A 15,567-nucleotide genomic window follows, 5' to 3' on the forward strand; every position below is an offset into this window, starting at 1 on the left:
AATCTACAATTGCAGAGGCAGCACAGCTGGTCACTTTTATAAAAAGGTTACATGAGCAAAAAGCACAAATCTGGGGCCTTCAAATGGCCTACTTAACTTTTTTCAAGATGACAGTGAGCAGCATTAACGATTAAATGCTTGATATACACATGAAGAAAAATAATTAATAATGGTATTTTTAAAGGATAATAATAGCAATAGATAACATTTACTCACTATAGTAAACATTTAGTACATACAGTATTGTTATGCTACATATAGTAATGTAGCATATGTTACATATAGTAACATATGTTACATATAGTAACAAGTGTTACATATAGTGAAAATTTACTCCCTACTGAGACTCACTATATGCCAGGCAGAAACCTAAGTGCTTTATGGTCATTGTCTCATTTAATTCTCACATCATCCCTAAGGGATTGGCATTATTATAAACCCCATTTTACAGATGATAAAACTGAGACTTGGAAGTATTAAGCATCTTACTCAAGGTCATTCAGCTACCAAGAGATGGGACTCAAACCCAGGTCTATCAGGATCCAAAGTCTGTGCTCTTGATCATCATATAATACTGTCTAGTTTACACTTATTCAATTTTAATTTCAGTCAAAAGCTTTCAAAGTCTTACCAGGAAGGTTATATTTTAGGACAGGTTTCTTCCTTTAAAATGACACGTTAAATAGGATTTTACTTGAAACTATGGTCCTACAAGTCTAACTATTTGGATGGGAAACAAATTCTATCTGAATGAAAAATCCTGAATCTCTATGGTAATGGGTCACAGCTAGAGGAGACCTTGAGTCATCTAGTCCAAATTCTTCATTTTAGGAATAACGAAAAACATCTATACTCAGTCTAAACTACCACATACTCAATCCAGAAATACTTCGGTTTGGGGACGTTTTTTTAAAAGTCATCATTTTAAATAGATAATCCAACTTTTCAAGATCATCCAGAGCATAGTATCCATTTCTGAAAAACACTATAAGAAAATACAAACTCCATGACATGAGGTCAGACGATTGTAGAGCTATTACCAATTGAAAGCTTTAATCTTACAGACATGCTATAAAAAGCTATAAAATGGCATCCTTACCTACATGGACTCAAACTCAAAAAAATAGCCATTTCTTCCTTGAATTAAATTTACATTCATTTGGGTCAATTACAAGCTCAGCTTCACCTCACCAGTCATGTCATGTGACTGAATTCAAGCTCATTTCAAGGAAAAGGCTGCACTATGCTGTATTTAGAACACATATCACTGAGAATAGCCAGATGAGTCTTTGTAGGCCCATCCAAAAACCTTGCTTTAGTTGCTAAGAAACTACAATTTCACCGTATTATAAATTTTTGAAGAAGCTATGCCAGCACAGAGATTAAACATGTTAAGATCAAAAATCTCTCACCTACTGTGCCAAATGAAACCTTGCTTTTTACACAAATTGAATAGCTGAAATTAGTATTAGGCTTAAGTCATATTGTTAACATAGACTAAAAACTGGTAAGACAAATCAAAATAACTCTACCTTGCCTTCCTTAGTGGCCTCATGCTTGGGAGGAAAATAGGGAAAATACCCAATATGCTTCGTATATTCAATGCTAGGGACAGAAAAATGTTTCCTTCCTGACCCCTGCAGTGATAATTCAAGGCCATGAAGCATACATAAGATTTTATTTATACAATTTGGTATGACAAACACTTACATTTAACTGATGCTTTTTCGATCTTTACTGATATATTTTCACTGTAATCTTCAGCATTTTAAGCCTAGATTCTCCTTAGAATGCTTAACTCCATTCGCTCTTTTTTTTTTTTAATGAAAGCCATTTTAATTTCAGCTATTGCAAGAGTAATTTTAAATTGTTCTAGCATAACAACAAAGAAACACCGAAGAATTAACAAAAGAATTTATAGTTCACTCTTCAGTACAATCATGTATGAGTTCACCCTCATAAATTTTTTCCTATTAAACCTCTTAAAGGTTGTTTCCCCAAGAGCAGAAACGGGTTCACAATACTTCTCATCTCATCTCTGAAAGATCAATTCAGCAGCTGAATTGTAACACATACCTTTAACAATCGGAATCTTTTTTTGTCTAGATACCCCCTCACCATGCTTCCCCACCATTTCTCCATCTTCTCTAAAGAGCTTCAGTTCAAAACCCAATTCTCTCCTTTCCACTGTACCCTGCACACATCCCAGGGACTACTTTTATGTTCCTCAGAAATAATGTCTCTTCTATCTTGAAACTTTTCGATCTTAAAAACCTACTTCCTCCATCTCTCTCTCTCTCCAGTGACTGCTCTCAATCCCACCACTGCAGTTTCAGCTGCGTGTCCCTGCCTTCCCAAAGGCCCCAACCAATATCAAACAGCACTTGCCAAAACTCAGCTCCTCCCTTCCCTAATATATCCTCCACACTGCAAACCAACATTACACCCCCGGCTTCCTGCATTTTACTCCCTTCCCTTATTTTCTGTCTTCCCCCACCCCCATCTCTATAGCCAGAAACCCTTATTTCTATAATAAATAATTCCCCCCTACCTCAGTTTCAACCTTTTCTCCCCATCCTCTGCTCCTTTCTCCTCTCCTTATTTAGAAACTCCTTTTTGCTCTCCCAATCACTACCCTGGAATGCCCAACACTCCACCCTCCTTAGTAAACCCAGTTCTCTTCCCCCATCTCGTTTAGAGCCACCGCTGCTCCTCTTTCCAGATCCCCTACTGCAGTCAACCCACTATCTCGGCTTTCCACCCACCTTCCCTCCACCTCCACAGCCAAGGCTCCCTGATTCTTTACCCCCTCCTTAAGGCTCTAGTACTCTGTTCAGTATTCTTCAGTACTCCCTTCCCCCCACGTCTCTCTTATTTTTTAAGGATATCACCAGTCTTACGGGGCCCCAGTAGAACCCTGGACGACCCCAGGGACCCCAGTGTTCTCTTGGGGAGCCTGACACCACTCTCCGTCACCTTAAACACAAATGCCTGTCTTGTGCCGCCTTTAAACGCTGCGCCCCCTCCTCGCCGCCCCCGCTACGCCAGCTCCTCACGTCGGCTTCCTCGGGGTCCCCTCCCCGACTCGGAGCGACAAGCCCCACGACGTGGAGCCTCTAAGTCAACAACACCTCAGGCTCTTATCGGACGCCCCCACCTCTCGGATAGGCGCCTCCGGTTCTCACACCCGCGCCTCTTCGAACTCCCGACCGGCATCTGCTCCTCTCGGGCCCGCAGCCCCCCACACTCCGACCGCCGGCCCCCCTCCCCTGGCTCCACCACCTCCTCGGACCCCGAATGGCCCTCTCCGGCCGCCAGCTTCCCTCAGCCCCCGCCCGGCCCGCCCCCGGCGCCCCGCTTACCGTTCTGAGCGGCGCCTGGCCCTGGGAAGAGGGAGCCAGAGACCAGCAACAGCGAGAGGGCCAGGGCGCTGGGGAGCGACGAGCCCGACATTCTCCCTGCAGAAGACCGAACAGCGAACGGGCCGAGGCCGGAGCCGGGGCCGGGGAAGGGAGGGGAGGGAGGGAGGGGGCGGGCGAGCGCGCGAGGGAGAGAGCGAGGGAGGCAGCCGTGGCTCAGCTCCGTCCTTCCCCGTCCTCCTCCTACCGCCGCAGCGCCCAAGCCTCGCGAGACCTTCGCTCCCGGCCGTGGGCGGCTGAGGAGCAACGGCGTCAAGGATCGCGAGAAGAGGCGGTCTCAATCGATCCTCCTGCCCCTCGGACTCCGCGTTCCCGCCCCTGCAGAGGCTGATTGGCCTAGCGCGAGATAGGTCACGTGCCGGGGGAGCGTCTGGCCACGTGACGGGGAGAGGCGGAGCTCTTCTTCTCGGCCCTGGGGAACGGAGAAGTCTGCGGTCTGTTTATTCCTCTGTGAATGCGGGGAGCGCACATAAGAGGAAGCTTTGGGAATACATTTCTCCGCCCATCCTGCCTTTCAGTTGTTGGAGGTCTTGGCTGCAAAATTTAATGCAACGCCGACTCTTTTAAGCCTTCCTCTCATTGTTCCCTATCAAAGTCCTGCTGTTTCTTCCTTCTGGACTTTGACCTTAGACCCTCTACTGGCATCTGGCTTCAGCCTCCCATTTTAACCCCGTGTATTAACCTTCTAGGCTAAATGATGCACTCCCCGTGCCTGGTATTACCTTGTGCTTTACTGCCTCTACATCTGCTCCCTCAGCGTGGAACGTCCTCCTTTTCCTCGCCCTTCTATTCTCCCTCCCCCATTTTGGCCTTATTTTAGCTACTTAGAATCTCAGGCCTGAAGTTCAACTAGACTAATTGTTAGTTAGACAATTTAGGCACTAAATTCTACAAGGAAGTAATCTTGTATTAACTTATATGAAGAATCTTCAGAAGCATTTTTGTGCAGCGAACATTCATTGAGTACCTACTGTGTACCAGGTTTTCACATCCGATGTGAAACCTGCATGAAAAAGTGGTCCCCACTCTCACGAAGTTCACAGCCTAGTTTATCAGAGGAGGGAGGAAGAGGACAAATACGGCCTCAAATAGCAAAACGACCCATAGGAAAGGAGCCAGCCGAGTGCTCTGGCAATGTGGTCACAACTGTTTTCATGGAAGTTTGGGAAATGCCCTTTTTCAGGGTATTTTTGGTACTACCCTGAGCGCTGTCAATCCTTGGTTGGCAAAGGATTTCTGTGGCTTAGCTCATACCTGACTCAGAACAGACATCTTGGGGAGTGTCTGTGGAGTGAAACTGAGAGGAATCAAGTAAGCAGTTCTGGTGACCTGACTCAATTCGAAGAGAAAACTTGAAGAACCTAGAAGAAGGAGCATTCACCATGACCCTCACACTCTCAAGCCAAAGTGGACTCAAGCTTTCAACATGAACCAGATAGCTGATGGTTCCAGACTGAGCTTTCTAGCAAGCTACAACTATGGCATGTTGTTGATTGAAATGAAACTATATCCTTCAAGACTTCAGGTGTGTGAGTGACAAAAAGGTTGGCATGTATCTTTGGACAAAGGCCAGTCTGCAGACAGCTCTGGATGGAGGGCTGCAGGGCTGCCTGTGGTGGGACCAAGATTTTCAGCTGATGGAAGCTTCAGTCGGATGCAGCCATCCTGCCTCATCATCAAAATCCCCATTTGATTAGGAGTCCTTACAACAAGGAATCCTTACAAAATGATTGTGCTCATTTAGTGGGTAGGGAAACTGAGGCTGAGAGAGGCATAAATTACCCAGGATCTGAATGGTTTTGGTAATCATTAATACCAAAAAATTTGGTTTGCCTCCTTCTAGGCTCACGGCAGGAGTGCCTTTCCTTGTCCTCTTGAAGTTGGGAGTGACATGTGACTTGCTTCCACCAGGCCAGTGAAAAGTGACATGCATCATTTTCAAGCAGAAGCATTTCATTTCAGTTGCAGACACCATAGCATACTCTTTTCCCTGCATGGTGATCAGTGATCATGATCACTGGCATGTGTCAAAATGAAGCTTATGTCAGCCTGGGTCCCCAAGTTAGCACGATAAGCCCAGGCCTCCAGCCAACCCATGTACAATAGGTAGTGTCTGTTCACTTAAGCTACTGAGATTCAGAGGTGTTTTCTCCTGCATAACTTGTACTATTCTGGTTAGGGGAAAGATGAAATTCAACTCCATCCCACTACTACCACCACCATCTACTAGCTGTGGCTTGGACAAGTGACCTGTCTCTCTGGATCCTATTTATCTGTCAAATGATGCTAATGATAGTACATACTCAACTCATAAGATTATCAGAGCAATAAATGAGTAAATTTTTGTACAATGTTTAGATGAGTTTCTGTTTCATGTAGACACACAGATGTTGATGATAATGATAATAAATACTGTTGCTGCTGCTGCAACTTTAACTCCAGCCCTGTGCTCTTCCCACTGTGTCATGCTTCTTACAAAAAGTGATTCAGGAAGAGAATTTTAAGTACAATGTTACCATCAACTCTCAAAACCTGCAGTTATGAGGAATCTTTTTGCCTAGAAGAAAATGTCCTCAAATCCCATGTGCTAGTAGCTGTACTTTTAGACCCCCTTTTAGGGGAAAACCAAAACCTCCAATAACTCAGTAACTTCTTTAAAGGAACCTAGGAATTTAAATTTTTTCTCTTTTTTAAGGTTTACATGCACTTAAAAATCTCTCTACAGGTAAATGCAGCTATGCGGGAGGATGGCTGAGCTCCTTGTAATATCTCATAAGAGCCCTTAGGGGTCCTCAGTGGTCAGGCTGAGACACATTTTCCTGGCCTCCAGGGACTGCTTGGAGGTCTGGCTTTCCAGTATTGATAGTGCCTCCTGGTGGCAAGACCTGTAATAAAGCATTCCCAATTGAAAGGCTTTCCTGGGTGGGTGGGTGGGTTGGTTGGTTGATTTGTTTGTTTTGGTGTGGTTCATTGTCTTTGGAAGGATGCCAGTGAAGATGATAGTAGTGTTAATAGAGTTGACTTTGAACTTCCTTATGGTTTCCCTACTCCCTCCTCTGCAAAGATCTGCTCCTTTGAAGTTCTTTCCATGCAGATATACCATATATCTTGCTTGCTGTCATCTGACCCACCAACATAATTTTTTTCCCTGCTCCTTCCAACTCTTAGCACCATCCTTGAACTCTATGGGTGAGTTCAGCATCCATGTTGATGATGTAGTCAATACCCTAGTCTCTCATCTCCAAAAACCTACTCAACTGAGCCACCCTTTCCAAGGTTACACTCTCAACACCTTAATCACCCATAAAAGGCTCCATCTTAGGAATGTGAAAATATAATACCTCACTGTCCATTTACCCTCCTATCCTTTCAGTTCCATGCACTAGGACCCCATTTGCTGTGATTCTTCAACCTCATTGAGACCTCTAATCCATTAATCCCACAAATTCTCATTGTCCATTCCTCATTTCCTTTCTGGTCTAGTTTAGAGCCCAAGGTTCATCATTATAATCGTTTCCTTACCCACCTCAATCTCCGATATACTTTCCTGGAAAAACCACAACCTGGCTAAGCACTACACTCTGAGATGAAGTTTCATGCCCTGCACCTGAGCAGCTGAATGTTGCCTGAGAAAAAAATCACACAGACAGGCTGAATGACATCATTTTAAATTCATGGTCTCAAACCTCAAATCTCAAACCTCAAAACTCAACACCACCCAGCAGCCCTACTCTTTCACATGAGGTAAGCATGAATTTGCAATTGCGATGGTCACATGCAAGAAATGCTCATTTCTTTCACTTCTTTAAATCAAATTTAATCCATTCTGAGCACCTTTCGGCCAAGATGACAAGAAATTCAATTTTGGTCATTATGAGCCTCCCTCCCTACTTCCCAGAGTAATATGAAATTCCTAGGGATTTATGCAGTCCAGGACATTACTGGTTTTTTGGTCTGGCCTTTTTTTTTTTTTTTAAGTTCACTCTGGTTGCCACTGGTGTGTGCGTGGCCCAGACCCACATGATCCCTTGAAGGTGAATGGTTTGTTGCTTCCCACCACTTCCCTTACCAGCCTCACCCTACACCCCACTCCCTTCCTGCTCTTTGTGATTGCTGTGCTGCTTCTCACCTTGGAGCCTTTGCACATTCTGTTCTCTTTGCCTAGAATGCTCAACCCCCATCCTCTTTACCTGGTCTACTTCTCATCCTTCAGATGTCAGCTTCAAATTGTCCCTCCTTAATATGAAAATTAAAACCATAATGAGATACCACTTCACGAACACATTCAATTCAATAATTTAAAAAAAACCTGACAATACCAAATGTTGGTGGGGATGTAAAGCAACTGCAACCCCCATACACTGCTGGTATGCATATAAAAATGGCAGAACTACTTTGGAGAACTATTTGACAGCTTCTCATAAAGTATATGTATCTAATCTGTGACCAGGAATTCTACTCTTGTATCCCCACTGCCCAAGAGAAATGAAAACATATTTCCACAAAATAATTTATACAGGAATGTTCATAGCAACTTTATTCACAATACCCAGAACAGGAAACAATCCAAATATTCATCAACAGGTGAATGGATAAACAAACTATGGTATATTCATACAATGGAGTACCACTCAGCAATTTAAAAAAATGAACTACTGATACATGCAATAATGTGGATGAATTCAGAAGCATAATGTTGGGAGAAAGAAGTGAGATGCCCCCAGAAAAGTATGTACTGTATGATTCTACTTATATAAACTTTCACAATATGCAAAACTAATATATGTTGATAGAAATCAGATCAGTTTCAGTGTTTTCCTGGGAGACTGACTAGAAAGGGTCATGTGGGAATTTTCTAGTTATGGAAACTTTCTATGTCTTGATCTGGGTGATGGTTAACATTGGGTGTACATTTGTCAAAATTCATTGAAATTATACCTCAATTAAAAATGTGTAAAACAAAACCGTCCCATTGTCAAGGAAGACTTTTCTGGGCTCCATAACTCAATTAAGCCTTGCTATTGTATACACTCATTGCTCCATTTCCCTTTTTTTGATATCACTTGTCACAGTTGGGATTTTACTTTTATTTATGTGGTTATCTGACTCACATCTGGCTCCTTTTCTAGACCTCCAGGAGGAGGAAACCATGACCGACTTGTTCACCACTGAATCTCCAGTGCCTAACACGGCATTTGGCATGCAGGAGGTATTTAGTGAATAGCTCCTGAGGGAATAAATGAGTCACACAGCTGGACCCAGAATCTGAGACTCCTGACTCTCAGTCCAGTGCTCCTTCCACTCTACCATCCCAATGAGACTCTAGCAATTGCCAATGATAGATGACCAGCCCTCAGTGCTTCCTTTCTCTGTACCATTAAAAATTGTTATCAAGCCTTGTATGATGGGTTAATTTAACATATCTCCATATCCAGTCTCCCCATCTAGAATAACCTCATTATAACAATCTTATATTTCACAGCTTTTCACAACTTACAAAGCGTTTCCACATTAGATATCCCATTATTTCACTTGATCACCAAAACTCCATTTCATAAACAAGATAATGGAGGCTCAGAAAGGAGACTTATTCAAGACCCTCACTTGGCAGGTAATAAAACCAAATAGAATTTGAACCCAAGTCCTTTGGACTGCAAAGGGAAAATGCTGAGGGTGGCTGTCATCATCTTGAGGAAGACAGTCTCCTAAGATGACCCTCTTCAAACAGCATGAATCGTATCTGAGGATGAAGCAATCTCCTGGGGCAAGGTCTGCTGAGGTGGGTATAAGACTGGCTCATCTCCTGGCCAGGAGTTTGGGGTGCGCATCATTTCTTCAGAAAGCGCTTTGGGTACCATCTCTACTATGACAGCCAGCGCAGGGATAGGACAGGGCAACTTAACAGCCAAGTCAGGCTTGTGTTAGAGTCAGGCTTGTGGGCTTTTAGGGGCTAATATCAATATATAACCGCCTTTTAATCCCTGCTCAAGTATAGACACAACTGAGACAGACATAAGGGTCTGTATCCCTCTTTATTTTATGCATATAAAATATATGTGTACATATTTATATATAATTATGTATATAATATATATGTATATAAAATCTCTGGGGCTGTATAATAGTATATATATATATATATCTCCAGGACTCATCTTCAGAGATTTCGACTTAATTGATCTGTGGAGAGGCCCAGCATGTGTAGCAGTGTAATGCATTCTAATGTGCTATAATGCCCTGCTTCTCAAACTTTGATGCACATTAGGTCACCTGGGAACTTAAAAAAAATCCCAATCCCTAGACTGCACCAATTAATTCAGAATCTCTGGAGGGGAGACCCAAGCATCAGTATAGTTTTAAGACTCCCCAGGTGATTACAATATGCAGCTAAAATTAAGAACAGGTGTTCAAATGCAATCAAAAAAATTTTTGAGTATGCAGCAGAATGATAAAGAAGACTGTTAAAACACAGATTTCTGGGCCCTACTGTGTTGGGGGGGCGCTGTAGCTGGCTTATTAAATTAAGAAATGCAGATTATGACCTATGACTGAGGAGGCACAAGCCACCCACACAGGGGCAGCAGGCAGCTCCCTCAGCATCCGAGCTCCCACTACCCCGGGTAGTTTTGATTGAAGGCACAGTTTCAACATACTGACGCAAAGGAAGTAAAGTTACAAGGTTTAATACTCACAAATTCCAGAAACAGGGGGTGGGGGACATGATGAGCTGGAGGAAGGGCAGTCCTCCATCTCAGGTCACAAGGGAGCAGGAGATAGAGAGCACGGCAGCAAGCACCTATTACATATAAGGTGATTGGGGTAGAGGTCGCCAACTTTTCTTGGGCTCAAATCTAAGTGGTTATTTTTTTTCTTATTAGTTATTTATTTTATACATATTAGTGTATATATGTCAGTCCCAATCTCCCAATTCATTCCACCACCACCACCTCCCCCCTGCCACTTTCCCCGCTTGGTGTCCATATGTTTGTTCTCTACATCTGTGTCTCTGTTTCTGCCTTGCAAACCGGTTCATCCATACCATTTCTCTAGATTCCACATACATGCTTTAATATACGATATTTGTTTTTCTCTTTGACTTACTTCACTCTGTATGACAGTCTCTAGGTCTATCCACATCTCTACAAATGACCCAATTTCATTCCTTTTTATGGCTGAGTAATATTCCATTGTATATATGTACCACATTATTTTAAAAGGTGCCCTTGGAAAAGCAAAGTGGGAACTTGTGGCGGGCATCCTAAACTCAAGTCCTTATCTAAATGTCCAGACTCTGGGTGTGAGCACAGTTGTTATACTGTAAAATGCTTAGATGACAATTCAAAATAGCTGTTTTCTCATCACACCCACCCTCAGAGTCAGTAGCGGGGGTGGGGCGCTGACAATTTGCACTTCTAACAAACTCGCAGGTGATGATGATTGATGCTCTTGGTTTGGAGACCACACTTTGAGACCAGTCCCTCCACAAGGCAAGGCAAAGAAATATTTCCTCCATCAGTTGACACAGTGATGAGGAAGGCCTGACGTGATAACTTTCATCCCTGAGGGTCCATGGGAAAATAATTATGCCCAAATCAGCCCAATTAGCCTACATGGTGTTTTAAAGAGGGTTATTAGGGCTTCCCTGGTGGTGCAGTGGTTAAGAATCCGCCTACCAATGCAGGGGACACAGGTTCGTGCCCTGGTCCGGGAAGATCCCACATGCCATGGAGCAACTAAGCCCGTGTGCCACAACTACTGAGCCTGTGCTCTAGAGCCCGCGAGCCACAACTACTGAGCCCACGTGCTACAACTACTGAAGCCCGTGTGCCTAGGGCCCGTGCTCCGCAACAAGAGACGCCACTGCAATGAGAAGCCCGCTCACCGTAACGAAGAGTTGCCCCTGCTCGCTGCAACTAGAGAAAGCCCGCACACAGCAACAAAGACCCAATGCAGCCAAAAATAATAAAATAAATAAATTTATTAAAAAATATAGAGGGTTAATAGGTTCTGATTTTAAAAGGGATAGAGTCTGCAACACTGTAGCTAGCATCAGAATGCCCAAGGTGCTTCTAGGTCGGTGATCTTCCCACCGTTGGGAATGAGTTGGGAAGTTCATTTCTGGTGTTTCCATGTTAATGATTAATTATAGTTGTAACAGCGGTGTCTTCTTGGTATTGTCCCTTTCTCCTGAGAAATGTTCTGATCCGCATGGCTCTAATCAGACCACTTTATTCTTGCGAGACCCTTTTCCCCTGTTTTGTTCAAGAGATGTCACCAAACTCCAGCCAGGCCACTCAGAAGCCCTGGGAAATTTTTTGGATTAAAATTCAGGAAGGTCAGTCTCTCCCTCTTCAGTGATCTAAACTATGAGATATGAGACTTGAGGTGTCAGTGGCCAGAAGTCCTGCCATGTGCAAGAAACCAGTCTGCAGAGAGAGGATGAAGCTGACAAACAAGAAACAATGATGTTACCTTTCCACTGTGAGCTCCTCAAGGAGGGGCATTATTTACTGTTTTATTCCCCAATGTCTGGCATAGTATAAATGGCACAAAGAAGTGTGTCAGTAAATGTTGTAGACAGTTTTATTAAGGTGTAATTAACAGACAACAAACTGCACATATTTAAAGTGTACAATTTGATAACTTTTGACATATTTATACACCGGTGAAATCACCACCATTCGTCACCCCTGGAAGTTTCCATGTGCCCCTTTATAGTCCCTCCTCCCACCTCTCCCCACCTGCCCCCTAGCAACCACTGACCTCCTCTCTGTCACTGTAAGTTTGCTTCTTCTAGAGTTTTATATAAATGGAACCATATAATATGTATTATTTTTTGACAGCTACATAATTATTTCAAGATTCACCCATGTTGTTGTGTGTCACTACTTCATTTTTTATTGTGAATAGTATTTCATTGTATAGATAAATCACAATTGGTTTATCCATTCACCTGTTGATGAACTTTTGGGTTGTTACCAGGTAATGCCTATTACAAATAAAGCTGCATGAACATTCCATGCAAGACTTTGTATGGACATATGCTTTCATTTCTCTTGGGTAAATGCCTAGGTGTGGAATGATTGGGTCATATGGTAGGCATGTGATTCACTTTTAAGAAACTGCCAAACTTCTTTCCAAAGTTGGTTATACCACTACGTTCCCTGTGGCATTTGGAACTTCTGGTTCTTTCACACTAACACGTGGCAAGGTCAGTCTTTTACATTTTAGTCATTCTAATAGGTATGTGATAAACCATGTGGTTTTAATTTGCATTTCCCTCATGATTAATGATAATGAACATCTTTTTATGTACTTATTGACAACCCATACATCTTCTTTGGTGAAATGTCTATTAACATCTTTTACCCATTTTTTATTTTTTATTTTTGGCTGCCTTGGGTCTTCATTGCGGTGTGCAGGCTTTCTCTAGTTGCGGCGAGCGGGGGCTACTCTTCCTTGCAGTGCGCAGGCTTCTCATTGCGGTGGCTTCTCTTGTTGTAGAGCACGGGCTCTAGGCATGTGGGCTTCAGTAGTTGTGGCATGCGAGCTCAGTAGCTGTGGCTCGCGGGCTCTAGAGCACATGCTCAGTAGTTGTGGCTCACAGGCTTAGTCGCTCTGCGGCACATGGGATCTTCCTGGACCAGGGCTCGAACCCATGCCCCCTGCATTGGCAGGCGGATTCTTAACCACTGCGCCACCAGGGAAGCCCCTTTTGCCCATTTTTAATTGAGTTGTCTTATTATTGAGCGGTAAGAGTTCTTTATATATTCTAAATATAAATCTTTATCAGATATATGTTTTACAAGTATTTTCTTCCATTCTGTGCCCTGCTTTTCATTTTCACAATAGTGCCTTTTAAAGAGTAAAAGTTTTAATTTTGATCAAATCCATTTATCAACTTATTCTTTTAATGTTTGTTTTTGTGCCCTATCTAAGAAATCTTTGCCTAACCCAAAGTCATAAAGATTTTCTCCTATGTTTTGTTCTGGAAGCTTTAAGTTTTAGCTCTTGCATTTATGTCTATGATCCATTCAGAGTTGATTTTTGTATATAGTAGGAGGTGAGGGTCAAGATTTCTTCTTTTTTTTTTTATGCCAGTTGTTGAAAATACTATTCTATCCCCATTGAATTACCTTGGCAATTTTGTTGTGAATCAGTTGTCCATATATGTGTTGTCTATTTCTGGATTCTATTCTGTTCCGTTGATCTATATGTCTAGCCTTCTACCAAACCACGTCTCAACTACTATAAATGTATTCCCCAAGTCTTAAAATAAGATAGAGAAAGTCCTTTGGAAATAATAAATATGTGAGTAAAGATTTAAAAAAACTTTTTCTCATTTTTAAATATCTTTAAAATGTAATTGGACTTCCCTGGTGGTGCAGTGGTTAAGAATCCGTCTGCCAATGCAGGGGACATGGGTTCAAGCCCTGGTCGGGGAAGATCCCACATGCCGCAGAGCAACTAAGTCCATGTACCACAACTACGGAGCCTGTGCTCTAGAACCCGTGAGCCACAGCTACTGAGCCCATGTGCCACAACTACGGAAGCCTGCGTGCCTAGAGCCCGTGCTCCACAACAAAGAAAGACAAGCCACCGCAATGAGAAGCCTGCGCACCACAATGAAGAGTAACCCCGCTCGCTGCAACTAGAGAAAGCCCACGTACAGCAATGAAGAACCAACACAGCCATAAATAAATAAATAAGACATAATTGACTGTTTAAAGCAAAAATAATAATGTATTACGGGGTTTATTACCTATGAAGAAGTGAAATGTATGACAACAATAGTATAAAGGGCATGAGTTGGGAATGAGGAGTATACTGATTGAAGGTTCTTACACTTTATACGTGAAGTGATATATTGTTTGGAGGAAATATGTGGTCAACTGAAGATTTCATAGAGTAACTACTAAAAGCAAAGAGGTAGAGTTAATAAACGAGAGTGAAAATAAAATGGAATCTTAAAATATACTCAATTCAAAAGAAGTCAAGAAAGAGGGAAAATTAACAAAAAAAAAATGGGTCAAAGATAAAACAAATAGTAATATGATAGATTAAAACCCAATCAAATTAACAGTTATATTAAAGGTAAATAGGTTATGCACTCCAATTAGAAGACAGAGATTATCAGATCAGATAAAACAAAAAACAAGACCCAACTATATGCTGTCCATAAGAAAACCACTTCAAATATAAAGACACAGATAGGTTTAAAGTAAAAGAATTGAAAAAGTATACAATGCAGACATGGATTAAAGGAAAACTAGAATGGCTATATTAATATCAGACAAAATAGATTTCAGAAGAATAAATATTATCAGGGAATAATGGAAACATTACATAATGATAATGGGATCAATTCACCAAGAGCACATAATTTGAAATGGTATGTACGTGAAAACAGAGCTTTATGATACATGAAACAAAATCTGATAAAACTGAAAAGTGAAAGTCCACAATTATGGCTAGAGATTTTAACACTTCTCTTTCAGTGATTGATAGAACAATAGACAGAAAAATCTGTAAGGATATAGAAGACTTGCATAACCCTATCCATCTACTGGACCTAATGGTTTTCGTAGGACACTATACCTAATAATAGCAGCATATGCATTCTTTCCAAGTACACATGGAGCATTCACTAAGATAGCCTATGATAGCTATAAAACACATCTCAACAAATTTAAAAGTATTGAAATCATACAAAGTATGTTCTCTGACCACAAAGGAATATACTACAAATCAATGAGAGAAAGATATCTGGAAAATTCTCCAAATAATTGCAAATTGAACGCCATACTTCTAAAATAACACAAGAAGAAAGTAAAATGGAAGTTTAAAATATTATGTTTGGGCTTCCCTGGTGGCGCAGTGGTTGAGAATCTGCCTGCCAATGCAGGGGATACGGGTTCGAGCCCTGGTCTGGGAGGATCCCACATGCCACGGAGCAGCTAGGCCCGTGAGCCACAGTTACTGAGCCTGCGCGTCAGGAGCCTGTGCTCTGCAACGGGAGAGGCCGTGGTAATGAGAGGCCCGCGCACCGCGATGAAGAGTGGCCCCCACTTGCCGCAACTAGAGAAAGCCCTCGCACAGAGACGAAGACCCAACACAGCCATAAAAAAATAAATAAAATAAATTAAAA

General features: G+C 42.3%; 1 protein-coding gene across 1 annotated transcript in view; it reads right to left on the reverse strand.

The window, feature by feature from the left end:
- The window catches only part of NPTN (neuroplastin), a 64,819-nt gene extending 61,142 nt beyond the window's left edge, over positions 1–3,677 (reverse strand). The window contains exon 1 of the mRNA XM_068555163.1: positions 3,363–3,677. Within this exon, the coding sequence (XP_068411264.1) occupies positions 3,363–3,453 (91 nt within the window). The 5' untranslated portion in view covers positions 3,454–3,677. The remainder of the gene's footprint in view (positions 1–3,362) is intronic.
- Positions 3,678–15,567: the final 11,890 nt, after the last annotated feature.

The sequence above is a fragment of the Eschrichtius robustus genome, chromosome 1 (genome assembly GCF_028021215.1).
Source record: "Eschrichtius robustus isolate mEscRob2 chromosome 1, mEscRob2.pri, whole genome shotgun sequence".
Taxonomy (NCBI): domain Eukaryota; kingdom Metazoa; phylum Chordata; class Mammalia; order Artiodactyla; family Eschrichtiidae; genus Eschrichtius; species Eschrichtius robustus.